Source organism: Chanodichthys erythropterus, chromosome 17 (assembly GCF_024489055.1).
Source record: "Chanodichthys erythropterus isolate Z2021 chromosome 17, ASM2448905v1, whole genome shotgun sequence".
NCBI lineage: Eukaryota > Metazoa > Chordata > Actinopteri > Cypriniformes > Xenocyprididae > Chanodichthys > Chanodichthys erythropterus.
Window position 1 is genome coordinate 21,108,019 of NC_090237.1, and position 24,851 is coordinate 21,132,869.

The following is a 24,851-nucleotide window of genomic DNA, read 5'->3' on the forward strand; positions in this document are numbered from 1 at the left end:
TTTAGATATTTGGACCGGAAACAAGATAAAAATACTAAGTAAGAAAGCATTTTGCATATTTGCTGAATAAAATGATTAATTTCTTTAAAAAAACATAAAAAATCTTACTGACCCCAAACTATTGAAGGGTACTGTAAACATAGTTTCTTAAACATAAACCGTTTTAACAGATTTGTAGCTGAAATCCAAAAATGAACAACATTGAAAGTACTTCTCTGTCAGCATTTCTGAAATGCTTGGATTTGTGTAAATGAAAAAGCTGTCTCATTAGATGACAGTGTTTTGGCTGATGCCAGTGCCTCACAGGCTTCCCTGATAAGGATTCAGAGGCTTAGTACCTCGCTCTCAGAGACCGATAAGCAGTGGAAAATCTCTGGGCTGAAGCTGCAAGAATGTGAATTTATTCTCTTGGATAATTCAGTGATGATTACTATGGGCATGGCGCCGATCTGGTGCCTGACACACATGAATGCGAGAGCGGTTGAGGGTCCACTACAGATAGATCCACAGTCAAACATGCAGTAAAAACAGTAATATTGTGAAATATTATTACAATTTAAAATGACAGCTTTCTTATTTGACATTTTGAAATGCAGTTTATTCCTGCGATGGCAAAGCTAAATTTTCAGCATCATTACTGCAGTCTTCAGTATCGCATGACCTTTCAGAAATCATTCTAATATGTGTATTTGGTGCTCAAGAAACATTTAATATTATTATTATTACCCATGTAAAAGTTAATATTTTAGTGGAAACCACAGCCGTGTTTCCACTGAAATTACCCTGAACAATTTGTCCCAGGAACACCTTTCGCCCAGACCTGTTGCTGTCTGCGTTTCCATCGCGTTCTAAAGAAGCGTGAAGATTAGTCCGGTGACGTAGGACTGCACACATAGGACTTTCCAGTTCCAGCTGGATTTTGTCATCCACATAAGCTTAAAGGTGCAATATGTAATATTTTTGCAGTAAAATATCCAAAAACCATTAGGCCAGTGTTATATGTTTTGTTCACTTGAGTACGTAAAAGATCCCAAATGTTTCCAACTACTTGTAAATCGTGAGAAAATTGGAATTTTAACCAAGGCTCCGGGACGAGTGAGGAGTCGCCTGTCAATTGCATCATACCCGCGTTAACCCTCGTCTGCCTTGGTTTCCGGTTTTATTTTGTAGAAACCATGGAAACACCAAAAAACCCTTTAATATATTACACGTTTTAATAGACAAGGGAACAACTGTTTTGATATATTTGTAGACAGAAAATTAATTGTTGTTATATAGCTCAACATGTTTAGTCTTATTAAATCTAATTTCCTTGATTTTTTTTTTTGTGAGTACCATGCTTTACCATGCCTCAGAGAAAAACACAATTTTGTCAACTAGCTAACATAGCATAATCAGATGCAGCTTTATTTAGAGTAACAGCAATACAGAATTTTCTCCATCATACAATACTTTTTAAAATGAACTGCGTGCCATTTATCAACACAAGCCATCCAGCGTTTAATACGATATCCTAAAATCGATCTATCTTGCTGCAGCGTGCCTCCAACAAGTGTCTCACAGCAGCCGTCGAGTGAACGCACAGAGTAACATTATTAAATCATTTTCAACACACTCAAATGCATCTAATATACCTCATACTCATGACCGGAAAAGCAGAAGCGGCGCCGGCAACTGTGGCATAATAAAAGTTCCGCTGCTCATGAGGCACGTGTTGCGTAATCGCTCCAGCGGCCTCATTCAGCTCCCACAACACTCAGTCCTGCTCTGCTTCATACTACAGTAACGTTAATAACCACATCCATGAACATGATTTGTTTTCGAGTCCTATCCCAATTCTTTTGGACCGTCCGTTGAGGTGGAGACCACATGTCCCAAGCCTTTGTTTTGAATAGGCTTCTAGCGACCTCTAGTGGACAGAATTATTACATACTGCACCTTTAATAAAGCCTGAACTTTGTCGTCAGTTCATCGGTCATATGTTTTGAACTCCATTGTTGATTCGGATAGCAAACAACTCTTACTGCACGCATCGCAACAGACTTTTAAAAATGTGGTTGAAATAAAATGCTGCGCGGAGTCAACCAATCAGCATGTTCAGCGCCCAAGTCCCACCCCTGAAAGTTTGTGAACTTGAAAAAGTACTACCTCATGAGCAGGGACTTTCTTAGGGGGAATTTTTTCAAGCAACTTTATTTAGACCCAGGTCCCTGTGGTCCAAACACACAGAGTACCACCCCAAAGTCCCTAGTTCCTGGGGAAAGTTCCTGTGGTGAAAACGTGGCTCATGTTTTTTTTTCAAGATTCTTTGATGAATAGAAAGTTCAAAAGAGCAGAATTTATTTGAAATGGAATCTTTTGTAACAGTATAAATGTTTTTTTTTTTATTCATTTTTTCTGAGTAAAAGCATTAATTTCTTTTAAAGGTGCCTTAGAATTAAAAAATGAATTTACCTCGGCATAGTTGAATAACAAGAGTTCAGTACATGGAAAAGACATACACTGAGTTTCAAACTCCATTGTTTCCTCCTTCTTATATAAATCTCATTTGTTTAAAAGACCTACGAAGAACAGGCGAATCTCAACATAACACCGACCTTTACATAACAGTCTGGATCATTAATATGTACACCGCCACTATTTGCATATGCCTGCCCATGATTAGCCCAAGCCATTAGACAAGGGAAGAATGTCTGGATGTGCACAGCTGAATCAACAGACTAGGTAAGCAAGCAAGGACAATAGCGAAAAATGTCAGATGAAGCAATAATAACTGACATGATCCATGATAACATGATATTTTTAGTGATATTTGTGAATTGTTTTGTTAGCATGTTGCTAATGTACTGTTAAGTGTGGTTAAATTTACCATCGTTTCTTACTGTATTCACGGAGACGAGAGCCGTCGCTATTTTCATTTTTAAACACTTGCAGTCTGTATAATGCATAAACACAACTTCATTCTTTATAAATCTCTCCAACAGTGTGTAATGTTAGCTTTAGCCACACAGCATAGCCTCAAACTCATTCAGAATCAAATGTAATACATCCAAATAAATACTATACTTACATGGTCCGATGTATGCATGACGAACATCTTGTAAAGATCCATTTTGAGGGTTATATTAACTGTGTAAACTGTGTTTATGCTGTTCAAGGCAAGCGCGAGCTCCGGGGGAGCACGAGAATTAAAGGGGCCGCAACCTATATATTGGTGCATAGTTAATGATGCCCCAAAATAGGCAGTTAAAAAAATGAATTAAAATAAATATTTTGAGCTGAAACTTCACAGACATATTCAGGGGACACCTTAGACTTATATTACATCTTTTAAAAATAAGTTCTAGGGCACCTTTAAATAAAATTTATCTTATTGCACCTAAACGTTTGAACTGTAGATCTCAACAACTTTAATTAGCACAAATTGAACTGTAATGTAATGGTAATGGGATCTACAGTATTTAGAGGACCTGGAATGGCATTGATCAGTAGCAATGTTGGATATAGACTCTCAGTTCTCCACTCCTCCCCTCCTATGATTTATGGATGTGTCAGCCATTTGAAGTGTCACATGGTTTTAATGCTAATCTACTGTTTGCTTTATGCAGTGCTCTGTATGTGTTTTTCTGCAGGGTACTTGGCGGTCAGTGGGATGATAGTGAGGTGGGTTGGAGTCTGGATTGAAGGAGCATGGTGAAGCACCAACCATTACAGGTCTATGAGAGGCAGCTGTGTTTGTCATGTCTAACCGGAATATACGGCTGCCGCTGGAAACGCTACCAGCGGTCACATGATGACACCACCAAGGTGAGTTACCCCGTCTCTAAGCCATCTGGCTGGGACTTGAAGACTTTGTTAAAGCTCAAATCCCACAGCTAAAAGATGTCTCATTTTAGTTCATCGCACATATGTTATTTGACCTGAGTGTTTTTGTGAACATTGTTGGTGTGGTGAAATGTTTTGGAACAGATTTCAACAAGTGCACCAACAGTGCTTAAGGCATGTTCAAATTTCCCCAACAAATGGCACTGTTTCAAACAAGCTGATATTGGTTTTTCTGATTCTGAGTAATTTCATTCTGTTAGTACTTGAAGACTGATTCAAAACAAATAAAGAGTCTTTTTAACCGATTTGTTTAGAAGAACCAACCCAAAAGAGTCAGTCATGTGGTTCATTCACAAATCACACTGGTCGTGACATGTTTGTTGTTGTGTGGTGTCCTTTAGAAAACAGCATAGGTTCATAATGTTTAAGTGACAACCTAAACATATGCAGATTGTTTTGAAAGTGTAAGAGGTTAACTGGGATTGGAAATTAATAAGGTCACATGATGAGTCAGTTTCCAAGAAAACCTTTTTGAGAAGATCAAAGTTCAGATTAGTCAAGGGTCACTGTGCAATATGGGGTCAGGTCAGAAATTTGTTGGCTGATAGCAAACTCTGTGTTCCCTTGATTTCTTTATCTGTCACCCAGACTAGTGGGTCACATCTATCTTTGTTTTGTGCATAGACATAGGTGATGTAGTGTCAATATGAGAACACAAGCTTCTTAAGAATCTCTAGGTCATTGAGAGGTCAGCCACTTAAAAAACTTTCTCATATAACCAACATTTGTGCTGTATTTGGGCTGCCACCTTAATAGTCGACTAAACATTAGTCCACTAGAAGAGGCTTAATTGACCAAGAAAAAAAAACTCCACAGGAAGTGGCAAAGTCACGCAGTCCATGAGGGACAGATCGTTCACCGCGGGTCCTTGTGGTAATTGACCCTTCGCCGGGAGTTTGATTGACAAGCGATCTAACCAATCAGAATGCCGCATCTGCCATTTTGTCTGACAAAGCAGCCAGTATTTAGAAGATTAACCTCGGTGGAGTAAACTTGAAAAATTGTGTATATTGACATCTTTCCGCGTTTGAAACGACATTTATTCTCATGTTCATTCATGTTTATTTGACGCTATAAATGGACTAGTAGGAAGAGATGATCGGTTAATGAGCCTCTTGAGCTGAGGCGCTACAGCAATCTGTCATGACCATGGTCACGACACATTAAAGAGCCACAAAACGTTTTTTATTGTTTGAATTTCTTTTAATAACTACACAGTTTGAAAGCTGGGACTTTGTTTAATATCATAAGTAACCTGCTCTGTCTTGTCTGTCGACGTGTTGTTAGTGTCCTCTTTGCTCTGTGATGTATTTTTCACTGTGTGTGGCATGACAGCGCCACGGCTTGTCGGACAAAGCAACAGTAACTAAGGGAGGCGGGTCTTTGCGAAGGGTCAGTTACAGTATGGCAGGCAGAAAATCTAAACGTTCACCTATCATCCATTGACCTCAAATTATCATTTGAAACATATAAGTAGCAGCAATTTTACATAGGTGCTCGTGTTAACCTAGTTAAATGTGCGCTATTACATATCCAAGTGTTCGTGCGGAGTGTGGAAGGCAGCTAAAGTATAGCGCTTTACTGCGCAACATGGAGGTGCTGGCGCAATCACTTGCATTTTTTCCAACTTAAAATCATTTTTTCTCATACAGATAAGAGTAAAACATGATTCCGAACTGTAAAGGGTCTACTAATAACAACAAAATGTTGTCCTTTTGTAAAATAAAGAAAACAATCAGAATACGTTTTCTACCGTCTTAGAAATGTCTCCCTGAACAGCAGCACGTCACATTAATGAACCGAAACTCTGCGTATAAGCTGCTTGCCTCAAATAAATTAGATATCTATTGAAAGCTTGAAATATCTACTTTTAAATTAACCAATTCAAATCGAATACAAATACTCTCTGATTATTTAATCCATATGAAAGGTGCATTTCTCTCTATAGGTGCATTCGCTACTGTGGAGATGACGAGTCAGCATCGCCAACTTCATTTTTGCTGCTGACACTGACTCAGAAAACACTAGTTTTTTTAATAAACAATTTTAATGTTATTTTATAATAATAAACTTATATCAACTTATTTTTTTTTGACACATTCATAATCATTACTTTTGCCAATGCTTTGCAGCACGCTTTATGCGTGCGCTTGAACGCGAGGCATATATTCCGCCCCCCGTGTATTATATAATTAAATTAATATAAACGTGCTATTAGTCGACTAATGGCTTAAATCTTTAAATCTTTCTAGTGGGGGGCAGCCCTACACTGTATACATGTGAAATAACCAGACTAATGAGCCTTATTCAGTAAAAACAAAATAAACAAACAAACAAAAAACAGATGGGACATGCCATTAGATTTCTTAAGACTTACTGATTGTAATGTATTAGATGATGTTCTAGAAATTGATTTACTTTACAGGCAAATATTAGTCATCATCACATTAGGAATCACATTAATCATAATCCTTTTGTTTGGCTGTCTTTTGATTGGGGTTTGCTCACATCTGCTTCAGTAGAGTCAAGTATAAGTAAGTAACGATCAGTCTCTTATGCGGCAAAGCCCTTTTTGTCTAGGATACCGCTTCCATGAAGTTAATTAAAGGACATGCGCTGAGCATCAGGGGAATTGTGATGTTATTTATGTGTGTTGAAAGAGCTGGCTCTACACTGCCAACGAAATGGTATTATCCTCATTGTCTAATGCAGTGAGCGAGGCCAAAAGTCCATAAGTGGGATGTTCTGCTTTAGTAAAACAAGATTTTAATCAAAATATTGCAGGTCTGTATAACTTTTACGTTAGCGGAATAGGGACAGCATCAAGGGAACATGTGCCCTTTCATGTTGGACGTACTCTTTGATTTGCCTCTGTAAGTGTTATGCTAATAAACATCCTCTAGTTTTTTTCCTTTTCCATGATCTCTCTAAGGACTTTCTGTAGCTCAGAAACACACAAGTGTTAGTGGAAAACCTATAACCCTGCCTTTTCATGCAAGTTTTTTTTTAATTAAACAAATCAAATATTCCAAACTCCCTGAAGGTGCATTTATTAAATGTTTGCTTTAGCTTCAGAGAGAGTTTTGCCTTTGAGCATTTCTGTTTTCAGTTGTGTACTCTGTGAAGGTCCCTGTGGGAGAAGAGAGTTGGGACACAATTGCTTGTCTTAGAATCAGGCTGTAAGATGAGACGGAAGCGAAAGGAGAAGACTTTGTGTTGAAAATCAGTGACACAGATTTTGACCGTGGTCATGTTGCTGAGAGAAGCAGGAGAGATGGTTGTCAGAGAAACCAAGATAAAGTTGGAGTCTTATCAGTACAGATGCATGTCGATAAGGAAAGGAGGAGTGTCATACAGCTCCAAGGGAACTACATATTTGTCTATGGAATTTGTCTGGGAGTAAGTTTTTTTTAAGTAAGTCATTTGCAAACTTCGTGTCCTTTTAAGTATATAATTTGCTATCGGTTCTTAGTTACATGACTGTTTCATCAAATAATGCAGGTCAAATTCCAGTGGATCAGACTTTTTAATTTAATTTATTTATTTATTTATTTATATATATTTTTTTCCCAGGGTGATTTAAAAAAAAAAAATTCTGTCATTAATTACTCACCCTCAAGTCTTTTCTGCTCACCAAGGCTGCATTTTTTTTTTTTTATCCAGCAAAAACAGAAATATTGTGAAAATATTTAAATATTATTAAAGTATTTTAAATTTTAAATAACTATTTTCTATTTGAATATATTGTAAAATTCATTAATTCCTGTGATGGCAAAGCTGGATTTGTTATTATTATTATTATTATTATTATTATTATTATTATCAATGTAGAAAACAGTTTACAATTATGTTTTTCAGGATTTTTTTTGAATGGTAGTGTATAACATTACAAAAGATTTCTATTTCAGATAAATGCTGTTCTTTTTAATTTTCTATTCATTAAATTATCCTGAAAATTGTACACACCTGTTTTCAACATTGATAATAATAGGCTAATAAATGTTTTTTGAGCAGCAAATCAGCATATTAGGATGATTTCTGAAGGGTCAGGTGACACTGAAGACTGGAGTAATGATGCTGAAAATTCAGCTGTGTCATCACAGGAATAAATTGCATTTTAAAATATATTCTAATAGAAAACAGTTATATTTACCTGTAAAAATATTTCACAATATTTATACATTATGTACATTTATATACACTATATTGCCAAAAGTATTGGGACACCACTCCAAATCATTGAATTCAGGTGTTCCAATCACTTCCATGGCCACAGGTGTATAAAATCAAGCACCTAGGGATGCAGACTGCTTCTACAAACATTTGTTAAAGAATGGGTCGGAGCTCAGTGAATTCAAGCGTGGTACCGTGATAGGTTGCCACCTGTGCAATAAGTCCATTCGTGAAATTTCCTCACTACTAAATATTCCATGGTCAACTGTTAGTGGCATCATAACAAAGTGGAAGCAATTGGGAACAACAGCAACTCAGCCACGAAGTGGTAGGCCACGTAAAATCATAGAGGGGGATCAGTGCATGCTGAGGCGCACAGTGCACAGAAATCACCAACTTTCTGCAGAGTCAATAGCTACAGACCTCCAAACTTCATGTGGCCTTCAGATTAGCTCAAGAACAGTGCGTAGAGCTTCATGGAATGAGTTTCCATGGCCAAGCAGCTGCATCCAGGCCTTACCTCACCAAGTGCAATGCAATATGTATATTATATAATAAGATAATTTGTTATATAATTCATGATTTATTTAATTATTATTATTATATATATATATATATTTTTTATGTACTATTGTAATATATTTGTGGTATTTCAGAGTGTCATAGTATTTCCATCCTAAAACATTACCATGGGACCACCTTCATGTTAGAGGCATGAGCTTGCTTTTTAATTTGTTTTTTGGATTCAGAACATTGTGTAAGACAACCAGATGAAGATGTGCATCGCATATCTCCAATCAGTGTGCAGTTGGATCAATGCCTAATACAATAAAATGAGCAAAAAGGGAGCAGATATACATTTCCATTTTAATTCCACGAAAAGGAGACTAAGCCATTGCCCTGGTTTCCTGTTGTTCTCTGGCTCTCAGATGCTTGTACTGTGCTGTCAGCGATTTCGGCTCAGTCTTGACTGTCCGTAGTGGGAGGCCTGACCCTGTCCACAGAAACAGCCAGTTCAGCTGTCTGTAAGCGATAGAGAGAGATAGAATGGTGTCAGTTCTCAATGAATCCAGCTAATGTAGTTTCCTGTCACTTTTAAAAGAAACAGGATATGATTTTTTACACATACATAAGAATTTGACCTTTGTCCCATCTTGCCACAGTTGATCGCTTCAGAGCCCAGCTCTCTCCCTCATATGACACCCTAAACTCTAGGATGTGAGGTCTGGGATGATGCAAAGTGTATCTATATTTTATGATTCCAGACTCAATCTGTGGAATCACTGGAGCGGTGAGATTCCATGTGGCATTTCAAATTCAATACAAAAGCTTTGTGATTTAACCCCAGAACAGCATGGCTAATACTACATAGAACTACATAGTTCTGTTGAATTATTCTATATGAAGCCTGTCTTGTCTGTATGGTGTGTATGTGTGTGTGTGTGTGTGTGTGTGTGAGAAATGTGTGATTGTCTCCTGTTCAAGCTATAAGCTTTGCTCCACTGAAAAGAGATCCCTCCTCAGTAATAATTGAGAGTTTTTCCATTTACGCATCCCAACACAAAGGACACGTGAATAGGAGTATCCTTTTCTCCCATGGGGCCCCTGCATGGTCTGTACAACCCAATATACACAATACCAGCAGCGGCCGGCATGTAGAGGATCAACTGTGATCAGTTATATACAGTGTTGGGTAAGTTACTCTAAAAAGTAATTAATTACTAGCTACTAATTACAACTATAATTAGATTAATGTACTAATTACTCTCTAATTACTCTCTCTAAAAAGTATTGCGTTACTTATTAATAATTACTTTCTAAATCCCATATCAACTTCAGTTGAACAATACAAGGATAGACATGAATCTGCTCTTCTAATTCTTTCAAATAAATGATAAAAAGTGTAAAAAAAAAATATCCTTGAACTGACCAAAATATTTAAATTAAAAAAATTATTTTTAAAAGATTATTAATTCACTTTCAATTGAAAATTCTCCATGATTTACTTACCCTCTAGCCATCCTAGGTGTATATGACTTTCTTCTTTTAGCCGAATACAATCAGAGTTATATTAATAATCACCCTGATGCTCCTCAGCTTTATAATGGCAGTGTATGGAAACCACTTGTTTGAAGCTCAAAAAAGTGCATCCATCCATCATGAACATACTCCACATGGCTCTGGGGGTTAATAAAGGCCTTCTGAAGTGAAGCGATGCGTTTGTGTAAGAAAAATACCCATATTTAACAAGTTATAAAGTAAAATATCTAGCTTCCACCAGATCCTTCCATATTCAACTTACGAAGAAAGTGTAATGCTTCTCTCAGTTCAAAATGCTTACAAAATGCTTACAAACGTAACTGTAAGAACGTAATTTTTGGGAAATTTTTCAGTATTTGATAAATAGAAAATTCAAAAGAACAGCATATTATAGAAATCTTTTATAACATTGTAAGTGTCTTTACTGTTTCTTTTTTTTAAACAATATAATACATCCTTGTTGAATAAATGTATCCGTGTGTTTGGGATTGTCTTGTTGGCTGTAACAATACTGACAGATAATATCTGTAAAAATCGACACTTCTTATTTGAGTCTTGTAGGATTTAATTGAATACAAAGCTATTTACTACAGCCCCCGCTGCTTACATCCTCTTGGATATGCTGCCAAAACACGCTCCACACAATTCCTCTTTTTTTCCCCCATCATTTTCATCTGAGAGAGGTTGACGGCTCTAACATTAGTGATTGACAGTAAAGATTAACTCAAAATGTGTGGTATACATGCGTCAACAACACGACAGACAACTAGTTGTTTACTTTTCTTTCATTCATTCAGCACTCATCAACTGAAATCACTCTGTCACTTTGGTTATAGAATGTATTTGCCGGTCAATTCATAACAAATTTGGCTATATACATAACCATATTTAGTCACCAAGCTTGACTGACAATATCCCTTTAACATCTTTCTAGTCTTGTTAAACAGAGTTCAAATTCGTTTTGGTCTGGTGAAAACACTTTAGTATGCTAAAACATTCTCCTCTTCCGGTCAGTACTGAGGACAGGGTGTCACCACGGGCATGATGCACAGTGACAGACGGTGACTCCAGACTACAGCAGATACAGAACCACCACCAACTCAGCCAGAGGCCACCCAACCAATCAGTGTTTTCCTTCAGGGTGAAGACTGTCATTTCCAGTGGATTGGAAGAAACCCACAGACATGTACATGCATCTCCAGACAGCATCAACAACAAACTGGGGCTCTTAAACTCTTGCCATTCCTCAGGAATACAGATTATGTCTGTGATTACTTTCTGTTCCCTAGATGCTGTTTTGCACGTAGTAATCTGTTCGCTGCAATGTTCTTCATTAACTTGGATTCACATGTTGGAGGACTTTTTCAGATTCTCTTCGCTCTTCTGCCTGTGCTGTTGCTGTCATTCAGGTTTCATGTTTACAGACGAGAGCAGCACTTTAAATGGCTTTGATGAATTTATCTATGGGTGTGTTCTAGTGCCAGCATTTCCTACAAGGTGACCTACAATGCATGCTCTTGTCAGATTTAATCTTTCCCTGTCCATCAGCATGGAGATTATTAGGTTACAGTTATTATTTCATATTGGAGAAGACGAGAGAAAGATGCATTGTAAACCCAGTAAATTTTTGTAAATTTTTAAAAAAAAATTAAAGCAATCGGTAACATCAAAATTTTTACGTTAAGAAATTCAAAGTTTAAGTAAGTAGAACTAGCAGATTTTTATTTGTACTCAAACATTTTAATTGCTCTTAAATTGAAATATTTGAGTAAACTAATTCATACATTTAACTTAAAATTATTATGTAATCTCAACATAAACATTTTTATTAGTGGAAACTTATCTAGCTATAACTAGATAATATAGAAAATGGAATGGGTATGAGTAAATTGATGACAGGATTTTAATATTTTTTTGGGGCGAGATATTGCTTTAAGTATGGATTTACAGAGATCTTAGCTATTCAGTGCTTTTATTTATGTACACCTGACATGTTGTTTCATGTTTAAAGTACATATTCCATTACACATCATTGACCCATAGTGTTTTTACATAACAATTAACATAAATGGAAAAACTTTGAGTGGAAATAAACAGTGTGAGATTTCAAGTGGAAATTAGTCAGGATCACAGCATTTACATTTAGACATCCAGCATGTCTGGCTGTAACCTTCAGGCAGACACTCTCGAGCTGTAGTGAAACCACTTTCAGGACCAAAAATACCCTTATGTAAATGTCAACACTATAGTGAGAATTTACATTGCACATTCCCACTGTCTGTTCAGTAGAAATGATCCAACTAACCCATGAAGCTGTAAGCACTAGTATTATGTGGTTTATTAAACTAATTTTGCATAGTCCTTGTTATACTGCCACAGTATTCATATTTAATTCCATCTGACCTAAATTTGACCTTGAATAACACTTTCTTTTCATTTGTGTAGTCTGGTTTTTGAGACACGTATTCGAAAGGTGCTTCTGTACACTTGTAAAATAACCACTGTGTGAATAGAAAACATAGCTTTTCTTTTGAATGGTTCTGTTAATGGATTATGTGACATCTATTCCAGAATAGGTCAGTCTGTAAAAAAAAAAGGGACATGAATTTACACCTCGCCCACCGATGGGATTTACCGCTGAGGGACTGTTATGAAAGGATGTTGTTCAGCTACTCCCCTACCTTTTCCACTTCCATTTTACTCTCCACTCATTTCCACCCACTGCCTCTCACATCGGGCAGCCGGCCTCCCAGTGTTCTTTGCCCTTTGCCTATGTAGACTAGATATTTAGCAGTCAGAGGGATTTTGAACTATAGTTGGTGCCTCAAGGGAGCAGATGTGTGTGGAAAATACTGGATGAATAAATTATATGATTCCAGGGCATCAAAGTCAAGGCGCTCCAAGGAAAATCAGTTTTTTTTTTTTTTTTTTTTTTTTTTTTAGGCTTCTATCTGTCATGTTTTTGGGCAGTGGTTCAGCTTGGCATGGCTCTTTGCTCAGGAAATGCTAAAGAAGCTCATTTTCATAATTGCAGCCAGTGCTTGGCAGATCTTAGTCTGAGATATTGTTATTATGCCCATATTTCAGCATCAGATAAGCCTGTTTAACTTAATGAAGATAATTAAAGGCAACCACTGTAACCATGCCATTTCACCCCACCTTAAGCAATTAGCGATAGTCCATGGCGTTTACTTTACAGCATTAAAACTAATGTGCCATGCAAAGCTTTGCTGGGATCGTTTTGAGGAGAATTGTTACTTTGATTTTGTTCATAGAAGTATATCTGCGCCTGACATAACATTCAAGGTCCAGACAGTTGTAGATACTGTCTTGCACAATAAAAATTCAACTCCCCCGAAATAGTGGAAAAATGAGAGTTTACTTTGATTCTAAGTAGTGGAGTGGCACTGCCATGTCAGATCAATGGGACAGAATGAAACAAGCACTTTTGAAAATAAGCTTTTTGATGCTTAATGATAAGATGATATTCTTGTTTAGAGGAAACACGATTTGCCGCCCAGCATTGCTCTGAATCCCTTCTGTTGAGTTGTCTCCTGCTTGTTGCTTATTGACCCTGATGATGTCATTGCAATCTGCTACAAATACACCAGTGCCAAAAAAACAGCAGAGTTTATCAATTTATACGCTGAACTATCTTTCAAAGTGATGTGACTTAATAAATGATAAATCTTGTGTTTAAAAAACATGGTTGGTATTGTATATGTAATTGTGCATGCTCATTTCCCCTTGTTTTCATATGTAGATTTCCTTTGCTGTCATCTAATGCTCACTTAAAGTTAATCTTTAAAAACATAACTTTAATGTAATCTTTAGCTAATTAAAATGAATATAATTTTTTCATATTGTATATTATAATGTTGAACTCAGAGTACCTTTGTAACTGCAGGCCACCACCATGTCAGTGTTAAACATTTCCATTGTTCTCAGTCTGGTGTCATTTTTAAACTCTATGGAAAAATCATTTGGAAAAACAAAACCGCCTTTGACATTTGACCTGTTTTGTGGTGTGCTATTGATTTGGCGCGTTCAGACAGCCTGTGATGTCAGGTTTAGCAGCATGTATTTGTGTGTATTTTTTTTTTTTTTTTTTTTGCTTAGAATTACCCATAATCCTCTTTATCCATCTATATTTAGGTGTTTTTGGATGATGGGGCTTAGGAATTAATACATGATTACTGCTTTTTGTGAACCAAGTGGATCATTCGTTTCTGAACATTTCAAAACTGTTTTCATTGCTCTGCTCCCTCATGGCAGACCTTTTTTTCATTCTTTGCGTAGTGACGAGGATGAAGATTGACAGTATGAGTACTTTGTGTCTCTGCTGATTTTTCTTATTTTTCTTATTATTATTGGAATAAGTGCTGTCATTCTGCATTGTCTTTATTTTGCTATGAGAACAGAGTGAATTTCTTTATGTAACGAGGTTTAAATTTATTTATTTAATTTAATTTTTTTTATTTGGCCATGCTGTTCTAAAAAGTATATTTTTGTTGTTTTCATTATACTGGGCGGTTGATGCCTGTATTTTTGTCCTCTTTTAGTTAATTCCCCTCCCCCCAAACATAATGAAAAATAATAATAATCTAAATAATGTGCAGGAATTAGAAGTTGTCTGCCATACAGAACTGACACTGAATCACCAGGGTGGATTAAAGAGGAAAACCATTAAGAAATGATTTGAAAATTATAGTAACATTAGTCCATTCGAACATTAAAGCATTTTTTTTGTTGGAATAAATGAATGTTTTATTTGTTTTTCATGGTTTATGTAATTGCACGCTAGCAATTTCATTAATCCACAAAACCAATTATATTGTGTGCTGTAGACAACACATTACTCTGTGAGCCAAATAAATGGTGATATTTTTAGGTTCGGACATTATTCACAGTACATTGGTTATTGTCAAGAGTTTGGCTGTGCCAGGGGTGTGTATATGTACAAGTAAAAAATGTGTGGGAAGTGCCTGTGATATGCTGAAATGAAACTCTCAAAGGAGGTATTGTTGTATAATTGTTTGTGTATGTTTGAGAAATGCTCATGTAAAATGCTAAATGCCAATTTTATCCACTGGAAGATATAAACTGGAGAAAATAAACCAGTGTGGCTGCTGTAGCTACTAGGGGAAACATGATACTAAAAGATCATACTAAATCAATGATATTTTCATTTCGGTCTATAATGTATCTATAAAGCAAATCAGTATGGGATGTTTAACAAGTCACTTCGAGTTATTAAATAAACATTGATGAGAAGACCATCAGATGAGAAAGCATAGTTTGTTACGTATGTGAGTAAAGTATGGGGAAATTTATATTTAATTATTGCAGATTTGCAGTGATTTGATGCATCTCTTAATGTCTTAGTTGAGAAAGTGAAATCTGACTTCAGGCAACAGGAAGGCCTTCTGTTGTACCCTGCCGAGAGCAGAACTAATGTTTCACTAATGAATCTGTGATGAAGGTAGATCTCACTATGGAAGCAGCTCTATTCAGATTAATTGCGTTTCATATGAGTATGCAGTCATGTCCTTATTGGGGCATTTTGAGAACTCTATATTAAATTTCGCTCAGTTTTTAAACAGTGTTGACAGTATTTTGAAATAAAAGTTGTTCTCCATTTAGGTCTCGAGATTATCTTTTGTCAGTCTCTCATAGTGACTGTTTAATAATACTGATGTTGATAGACACATATTATGGAGCAGATTTATTTTAATCTCCGTTTTTCTGTTCCAGTGGGAGTGTTTGTGGTCCCTCATTCTCTTCTGCACTTTCTTCTTGTTACTGGTGTGGTTTTACTTCTGGTGGGAGGCCCACAATGACTACAGCGAGTTTAACTGGTGAGTAGGCCTTATAAGATCATACACTTTCATCAACATTCCCACAATCTCTGTTTCTCTGCAGAGATATATCTAAGAAACTCATGAGCTTTCCCAAAACAAATTTGTTATAATCCTATGCTTAAAGTAATCCAGAGTTAATGGAAAAGGCTCTGATGGAACAGATTACAATTTTAATAGATAGGCTGGACTGTTTCTGGCTAGTATTCAGAATGGAATCGCTGATTGCACATTGCAGTATACTGATTACTTTTAGTATTTAAAACTGAATTAAATACTACTCTGATGAATTAGAGTAGTATGCTATATTGCATTGTATACAGGTTGCAAATTTAATTCAGCTAATTATCATCTTAAATAAATGTGGTTATTTTGTATTTTTAATGCAAGTTTGTGTAAAAATCGGTTAGCTTTTGTCATTCCAATTAAACGTTGTCAAGATACATATGCTGAGAATCAAGGTTGCTAATATTTCCAGTTAATTTTCCAAACATTAAATGGAAGGGCAAGTTGAGCAGAGTTATGGGATATAGGACCAAGTACAGTGTTCCCTGTTGTTATACATATCTTAAATTACTATATATGTATAATTTACTATATTTTTATGTTGTATAATATTGTTATATGATATATGATATTTATTTATATATAAAATTTATTATATTACATGATGAATAATTTAGTATATCTGCATAATGCTGTATAACATTAAAGTCCCCCTGTAGTCAATTATTTTATCCCTTAAAACTCATCTTTGATCACCAAAATGACATATTTAAAAAACAATTCAAGTGAAAAAAATTTCTTCATGCCTTAAAATAGCTTGAATGTAACTCTACACCCTTGCCTCATTTAATATACACGGATCAATGAATATGCAAATTAGCCACTCGCTCATGCCAGCTCAGAGTACACTGTTGCTGTTGTGACAAACACACGAGATTTGTTGTTCGTGTTGTGGATATTTAAGAAAAAAGCTTGCTTCACTTCGTATATTCAGTTTAACAGCTGTGCAACTGAACTGCTCATATTTTCTGATGCTTAAATTGTGTTTCAAATTATGAATTGGTAAAACGCCTTTGCAAAACGGTCTGAATCCACTTTAAATAAAACATTCAGATGAGATCCTGCAGGCGCCAGTGCCTTCTCCATACATGAAATAAATGCACATCCTTGAATGAGCGCGGATTTCCAGCGTATTTACTTGAACTTTTTTTAGGTAGGCTAATATCTATGATTTGATCCATTCCAGAGGCGGCCAAAATCAGAATTTATAATGGACGTGAATAGCTCTCTCAGAACCTTGACATGTGAGGACACACTGACTGACATATGCACACAAATCACAGTCTCACGCTCATGCAATATTGTTTTAGCTATGTTTTATTGTATTAAAATATTTCGAAGGACAAAAACATTAACTTAAAACAGCTGTCACTTTACTTTGGCGCGAGCCCCTATGCGCTCACACACTTGGCACAGCCCTTGCGACGGTTCTGTCATTAATTACTATGAATTAATATAGATAGCCTTTTGCTTGACTATGTTATCAAACAGCTAATAATGTGTTGCTAATGTTACACACACCATTCAGACAGCTGTCTTCTAACAATAAGTATCCTTACAAACGCTCAGAACGTCAGTGGAGAAAGGCATATAGTTCATCATAACATCGTAATAGACTCACTATATTGATAAATCTACACAATTTTTTTCACAATCTTGAAATTTTCAAGTCAGTCATAGTTAATGATATGCTAAAGCCTGCCGGCACATTGTTGTGACGTTACAAACACCACCAATTTCAAACAGCATGTTTTAGATTGTCTTTGGTTTACTGCAGTTTCAAACATAAAATACTCGGCAATGGTGCTGACTTATGAATTTGCACATGGTTTGTCTTAAAGCATATTAAAAACAATACATAGACATATAAACAACATTAAAAACTTGATTTTCACCACAGGGGGTCTTTAAAAAAACAAAAACACATTTACATTCAGTCATGGTGTTGCTATTAAATCACGCTCTGACATTTTTACTGTCAAATCAAATTTATTTATAAAGCAGTTAAAAAAAAAATGCAAGTTTACCAAAGTGCTTAACAATAAAAGAGAAAGAAAGAATGAAATACTATATCACCCTCACACTGGAATATCCAAAAGCAGCAAGAGATCTAGAGGAGCAGCAAGTATTGATAAGCTTTGAATTATAAACTGGCCAAACCGTGAAGAGCTTTTAAAAACATACATCAACACCTTGAATTCTATTCGCTGCTTGACAGGTAACCAATGGCCAAAACAGGAGTCATATGGTCTATCCTTCCTGTATTCATAAGTAACCTGGCCACTGCATTTTGAACAAGCTGCATACAATATTACATAATCTTCCAATTTCCAGAAACCACATACTCTGTAAAACTGGACATTAGAAACAATGTGGTTGTAAAAGCCATTGTTTGCTTATTCCCTCAAGTGCATTTTCTCATTATCCTCCTGATCTCCTTTTTTAAAATTCTTTCGTCTTCTGTTTTCTTTTCCTTTTCAATGTCACTTCTCTCCTCCTTTTATTTGGCCTCCACCTCTCCCCACACAGTCTCATGGGAGGTACATGACATGAGTCCTTGATGTTACTGTAGAGGACAAAAAGGGTTGATTCACAACGACCTCCAGTTAATGCCCTGAGGGACTGTGCATGGAGAATCCGTGATTAGGCAGGGGATGTATCTAGCAAACCCTAGATATGGCTCCGCCTACCAAGCTGCATTTTATCCAGTCCGTGCTGAAGGGTGATGTATGACATGCCCACCCACTTTCCATTCTGATTCTAGGCTCAGATAAGCATATTACTAGTGCTGCAGTAGTATGTCAGGAAATTTTTTTTTTAGTGTTTTTGAAAGAAGTCTTTCATGCTCACCAAGGCTACATTTATTGGATCAAAGATACAGTAAAAAATATTTAATGTAATGGCAAAGCTGATTTTTTAGCAGCCGTTACTCCAGTCTCCATTCCTTCAGAAATCATTCTAATACTCAAGAAACATTTCTTATATTATCAATGTTGAAAACAGTGGGGCTGCTTAATATTTTTCTGGAAAACATATTTTACTTGATTTTTATTTAAAGGGTTAGTTCACCCAAAAATGAAAATTCTGTCATTTATTACTTACCCTCATGCCGTTCCACACCCGTAAGACCTACGTTAATCTTCAGAACACAAATTAAGATATTTTAGTTGAAATCCAATGGCTCAGTGAGGCCTCCATATAGGGATCAATGTACACTTCCTCTCTCAAGATCCATTAATGTACTAAAAACATATTTAAATCAGTTCATGTGAGTACAGTGGCTCAATATTAATGTTATAAAGCGACGAGAATCAGTGTGTCGAATCAGCTGTTCGGAGCGTCAAAGTCACGTGATTTCAGCCATTGGCAGTTTGATACGTGATCTGAATCATGATTCGATACACTGATTCATTATGCTCCTAATCTTCCTGAAGCAGTGTTTTGAAATCGGCCATCACTATATAAGTCGTTATTTAGTTTTTTTGGCGCTCCAAAAATATTCTCGTCACTTTATAATATTAATATTGAACCACTGTACTCACATGAACCGATTTAAATATGTTTTAGTACCTTTATGGATCTTGAGTGAGGAAGTGTACATTGCTCCCTATGGAGGCCTCACGGAGCCATCGGATTTCAACTAAAATATCTTAATTTGTGTTCTGAAGATGAACGAAGGTCTTACGGGTGTGGAATGGCATGAGGGTGAGTAATAAATGACAGAATTTTTATTTTTGGGTGAACTAACCCTTTAACATTAGTTTAAAGATGTGTTTGCACCATTTCAGTTCCTCGAGAGCAATTCAAAAGCATACAGAGCTTTATTTACAATAATTACAACATAGCGTGAACGCAGCATAACATTTGCCATTTCTTCCACAACATTATATGAAAAAAAAAAAAAGAACTGTGACTCTCTGAATTAGAATTGTATGTGAAGATGTCTACAGCATTCTACAGTTTGAAACATATTGTGGAAAAAGGTTCACTTTTTCAGGATATGCAGGACATACTACACAGTACTGAGCAAACGTAAGCTGGTATTCAATTCTGATCACAGCCGTTGTCTATATTTTGAAGAAGCTAATACTGACCCTGATTCTGTGCCCCATGGTCTCATATGCTTTATCTCCCTTTGTTTCAAAGATACACACTAGGCAGATGATGCTTTTTGTGAAACAGATGCCTCTCTCATCCACCTCTTTGGTAAAAGTATCCTTATATAATCCAGAGCTCTCATGAGAGAGCGAGCAAGAGAAATGTGGAGCTTGTCAAAAGATTAGTAGCTTCTATTTGTTTTTCAGGGGCTTGGTTATTTGGTTGGGCCTTAAAGCAGTCTGAACATTATGAAGGACATAAGTCCCAGGAATTCCAATGCTGAATAATCAACTGTTAACGTTTTTCCGGTATTGTGCTCCCACAGGTTTTTATATAACCGTTCAGGGGAATGGAGCGATGGAACCATTCCCATATTGGCCACCACGGCAGCTGGCTTCACCTATATAACATTTTTAATGGTGAGTTGTAACTGCTCTGTAGCGCTGATACAGCACTGTGGGTTTACATACCGAAACCTCTCCAAAACCACTAACGCTCTCTCTCTCTCTCTCACACACGTGTGTGCACATCACATTCAGCATTGTTTCAGCTCCATATCCCAGTTAACACTTTATCTGAACAGTTGCTGTCACCCAGTTTTTTGTTAATATAATATCTTTTTTTGTTCCAGATTTTAGCCCTGTGTCATATAGCTGTCGGGCAGCAGTTAAATCTTCACTGGCTCCACAAGGTACTCGTCAACCTCTGAAATGTTTTTCCCAGAATAGAAATAGAAAACCTAGTCCCGTTTGTGTGAGACAAACCAAATTAACCTTGACACAGTGTCACAAACACCTTTGTTATGCCCCGAGGCTTTCTGGCCACATTGGGAGAGTAAAAGTTGTATTTCCCGTTTGTTTAGGAACACAAATGGAAGCATAGTTTGGTTAAATGAAGTGGAATTGCATAAAATGACTTTTCACAGAATAAACTGGTCTGTGTTTTTCTCACTAGATTGGTGTAACAGTAGCTTTGCTCTCTACAATAATTGGTGTGATATCAGTCACTCAGATGTGGGGAGAGGAATGGGATGTAGTTTGGATTTCTCTTCAGGTATGTTCGTTTAAATGTCTCATCTCCAGGTTTCCCGCAGTCCTGAAAAGCAATGAAGTTTCTATTTATGTTTTTCTAGTTAGACTACTACTCAAAACTTTGGGGTCATTATAATTATTATTATTTTTATTTATTTAATTTTTTTGTGGAGAAAAAGAAATTAACACATATTTAGCAAGGATGCATTAATGTTACAAATGTTACTGGCAGTTTTAGTTTCTTATTTTGAGTTTAATTTTATTTTTTTAAAATTATTTCATATTTCCATATTAATAAAAAAAAATGAAAGGCATTGTTCACCCAAAAATGAAAATTCAGTCATCATTTTCAGGGTCCAAAAGGTCCTGTGTAAAAAAAATTTTGAATTGAATAATATATTTCTTTCTGAAGCTACTTTTTGCAGTGTCTATTTGATGCTTTACACAATAATGACTTCAAATGATCTTTTGGGGGTTATTTCCCAGTCAAAAATTGATGATTAATTAAAATTAGATTAATAAATCATCACATCATGTAATTAATCACATAAAAAATTTTAATTGCATAACAGCCCTAATAATAAGGAGAATTTTCCTTATTAAGCATGTTAAAGTGATTTCTGAAGGATCATGTGACACTGAAGAACTGGAGTAATGATGCTGAAAATTCAGCTTTGCCATCACGGGAATAAATAAATTACAGTTTAAAATATATTAAAATAGAACAGTTTTTTAAAATTGTAATAATATTTCATAATATTACTGTTTCTGCTGTAATTTTGATCAAATAAATGCAGCTTTGGTGAGAATATGAGATCTTACTGACCCCAAACTTTTGAATAGTAGTGTATGCTTTAGGTTAGAAGTTTGTCTTTTGTGTGCAATCTCTCTGTAAAATGATTTTTCTACAGACATTTAAGGTTCCTCAATTTTCTAGACATTTCTCTTATTCTATTTATGTTTGTGTATTTAGAACAAATGAATGTCTCCATTTTTGTTCAGGCTACTGGTCCCTTCCTGCACATCGGCGCTTTAGCTGCAGTTACCGCTTTGGCCTGGCTGGTGGCTGGACAAGTGGCGCGAGCAGAGAAAACCAGTAAGTCGAATCCACTTTGCACAAAGATCATGCTCTCAGTTAGGCATCATGATTAACCAGATGTTAATTATTAAAGCGATACACACAGGAATTCTCCACCCCTATCGATACATTGCTGTCATCACACAGACACATTACTATCTCCACTAGCTCAGTGCGCTGGTGTTTCATGTTACAGCATTAGGGGGGAAATTAAAATACTGTTATCGATTCCACATTTCTGTTTACCCAAGCTCATCTGATTCAACTAAGCACAGATTTAACTGGTTTATCTCATTTAGTTAATCAGAACAAAATTTCTTCATTCCTCAGGGGCATACAGTACACAGAGCCTATTGAGTTCAAAAGTTTGGGGTCGGTGAGATTTTTTTTTTTTTTAAGAAATCTCTCATGCTTACCTAGGCTGCACTGATTGGATCAAAAATACATTAAAACTGTAATGTTGTCAGTATTATTGCAATTTAAAATAATATTGTTCTATTTAGATATATTTTAAACTGTAATTTTTTAAAGCTGAATTTTCAGCATCATAACTCCAGTCTTCAGTGTCACATGATCCTTCAGAAATCATTCTGAAATGCTGATTTAGTACTCAAGGAAACATTTCTTATTAATATTAATTTTGAAACCAATGAATATTGTGATGAATAGAAAGTGTGTCCTTGGCTACATAAAAATGATTATAAAATGGAAGACCACAAACTTTTGAATGGTAATGTATTTTAAAATCTTAGGGCCCTATAATACAGCCGGCGCAATGCATGTTTGCTAGTTTGCGTCCGGCGCCGTTCGCGTTTAAGCCCGTCCTTAAATTTAATAAATGCATTTGCGCCAGTTAGTGCGCCCATGGGCGTGCTGGTCTAAAAAAGAGGTGTGTTCAGGCGCATTGCCAGCGCATTGCTATTTTAAGGAGCTGAAAATAGACTGCGCCATAGACCAACTCAAACCTGGTCTAAAGTCTAAAGTCAGTGGCGCAATATTTTTTTGTTAGAGCGCGTTGGTAGAAACTGCGCCTCTGGACGCGTCCACAGTGCGCGTTGACTTTGCTTATTACACACAGGGACGCGCATCACACAAACATGCCAAATATTAAAAACAAAAGGATTACAGTGTAAAAGAATATTATTGTGTAGGCTACATAAATATAAAAATGTAATGATGAATAGTCATTGCGTGTATTAGAATTAGGCTACCTGTTTTACTACTTATAATGATGAAGGAAATTGGCTAATTAATTGAACAATCGTGTCAATACACACACATATATATTAACTGACTCATCGCGTGCAGCTATTTGAAAGCCTGCATTTGCATGCCCGCTTTAACTTCGCGCACGTTCAGCTTTTCCGCCAACAAATCCCGCCATGTAAATAGCAATCCGCCATGGCGCGAGCGCATCTCGCTCTTAAAGGGAATGGGAGATGACACTCTGATTGGTTTATTGAACGTTACGCCCATTACTCATTAAGAGAATAGGGGCAACCCATTTCAAAAATGCGCCCCGGCGCACGGACCGTTTTTCCGTCGTTAAAATAGCAAAAGTGGATTTGGACACGCCCTGAGTGCACCTGCGCCGTGCGCTTTACACTTTGCGTTAAGATTGTTAAAATAGGGCCCTTAATTTCTAAATCTTCTCTCCCCCTGAAAAATATTTTACACAAGCATGTAAATTAAAATAGCTGTGCAAGCTCGATTCCACACATCATGTGCTCAGAAATAGGTCAGAATGCAATTCATAATGCAACGCAAAAACGTTATATTTAGCATTGCTGCAAAGGAAGCTATTGCACATTTTAGCCTCAACTTCTACACTTAGTTGTCTTCTTCAGGACAGCTGCTATCATGGCTGAATAACAATTTAAAGAAAATCATGCAGAATCAGCACTCCTCAACTGTCAACATACATTTACTTACAGTAGCACTAATGTTAGAAAGCACATTATGAACAATGAGACCGCACACTTTCAAGCATTCACATCTACTTGTTCTGATCTAAAATTTAGGCGTTTCCTCTTAGCTACTGCAAAGAAGACGACATAACACGTGATCACAGTTTAAATTGATTAAAAAAGTTATTTTATAGACATTTTATGATTTACAAAAACTTTTTGGAGCTGTACCATAGTTATAATTTCAGATAACTAAGTTGTTGGTTCTCTAGGGTTCCAGTTGATGGTTCTCCTCATCTACCTGAGTGTTCTCCTCACGCTCTACTTCATTCCGCTGTCAATCACCTCACCCTGCATTATGGAGCGTGGGAGTCTCAAAGCAGCACCAGCCGTCATCGGCCATCAAGGAGCTCCAATGGTGAGCTGCCAAATTGTCAACATTGTGTTGTGCACTTCCTGTCTTCCCTAGATGCTACATCAAGTTTAGGCTACATCAAGGATTGCTGGAGGCAGTTTAGTCCTTCCTCTCTCTCAATGCTTGTATCTCTTTCCTGTCTTTCCATCCCTCACAATTTTTCCCTCTCTTTTTCTTTCTCTCTCTCCATTTATCTTTCTCATATTTCTTTTCCCTGGCTTGTCATAGCTAAATATAACTCTGGTAAGAGCCACTGAGAATCTCTGCGTAGGCGTTGTTCAAGGTTTGGAGGGTTTTCAA

The 24,851-nt window shown here is 36.5% G+C and overlaps 1 protein-coding gene across 5 annotated transcripts in view; it reads left to right on the forward strand.

The window, feature by feature from the left end:
* The window catches only part of gdpd5b (glycerophosphodiester phosphodiesterase domain containing 5b), a 61,496-nt gene that overhangs the window by 17,957 nt on the left and 18,688 nt on the right, over nt 1-24,851 (forward strand). For 3 of the 5 annotated variants that reach the window (XR_010892233.1, XM_067366219.1, XM_067366221.1), the window contains exons 2-9: nt 3,633-3,807; nt 15,853-15,956; nt 20,446-20,539; nt 20,752-20,811; nt 21,075-21,173; nt 22,154-22,247; nt 22,560-22,601; nt 24,409-24,554. Coding sequence is in view for 3 of the 5 variants with exons in the window: in XM_067366219.1 (XP_067222320.1) it covers nt 3,691-3,807; nt 15,853-15,956; nt 20,446-20,539; nt 20,752-20,811; nt 21,075-21,173; nt 22,154-22,247; nt 22,560-22,601; nt 24,409-24,554 (756 nt within the window). In the remaining 2 variants the exon portion in view is untranslated. The remainder of the gene's footprint in view (nt 1-3,632; nt 3,808-15,852; nt 15,957-20,445; nt 20,540-20,751; nt 20,812-21,074; nt 21,174-22,153; nt 22,248-22,559; nt 22,602-24,408; nt 24,555-24,851) is intronic. The other 2 variants (XR_010892234.1, XM_067366220.1) reach the window with 1 other exon arrangement.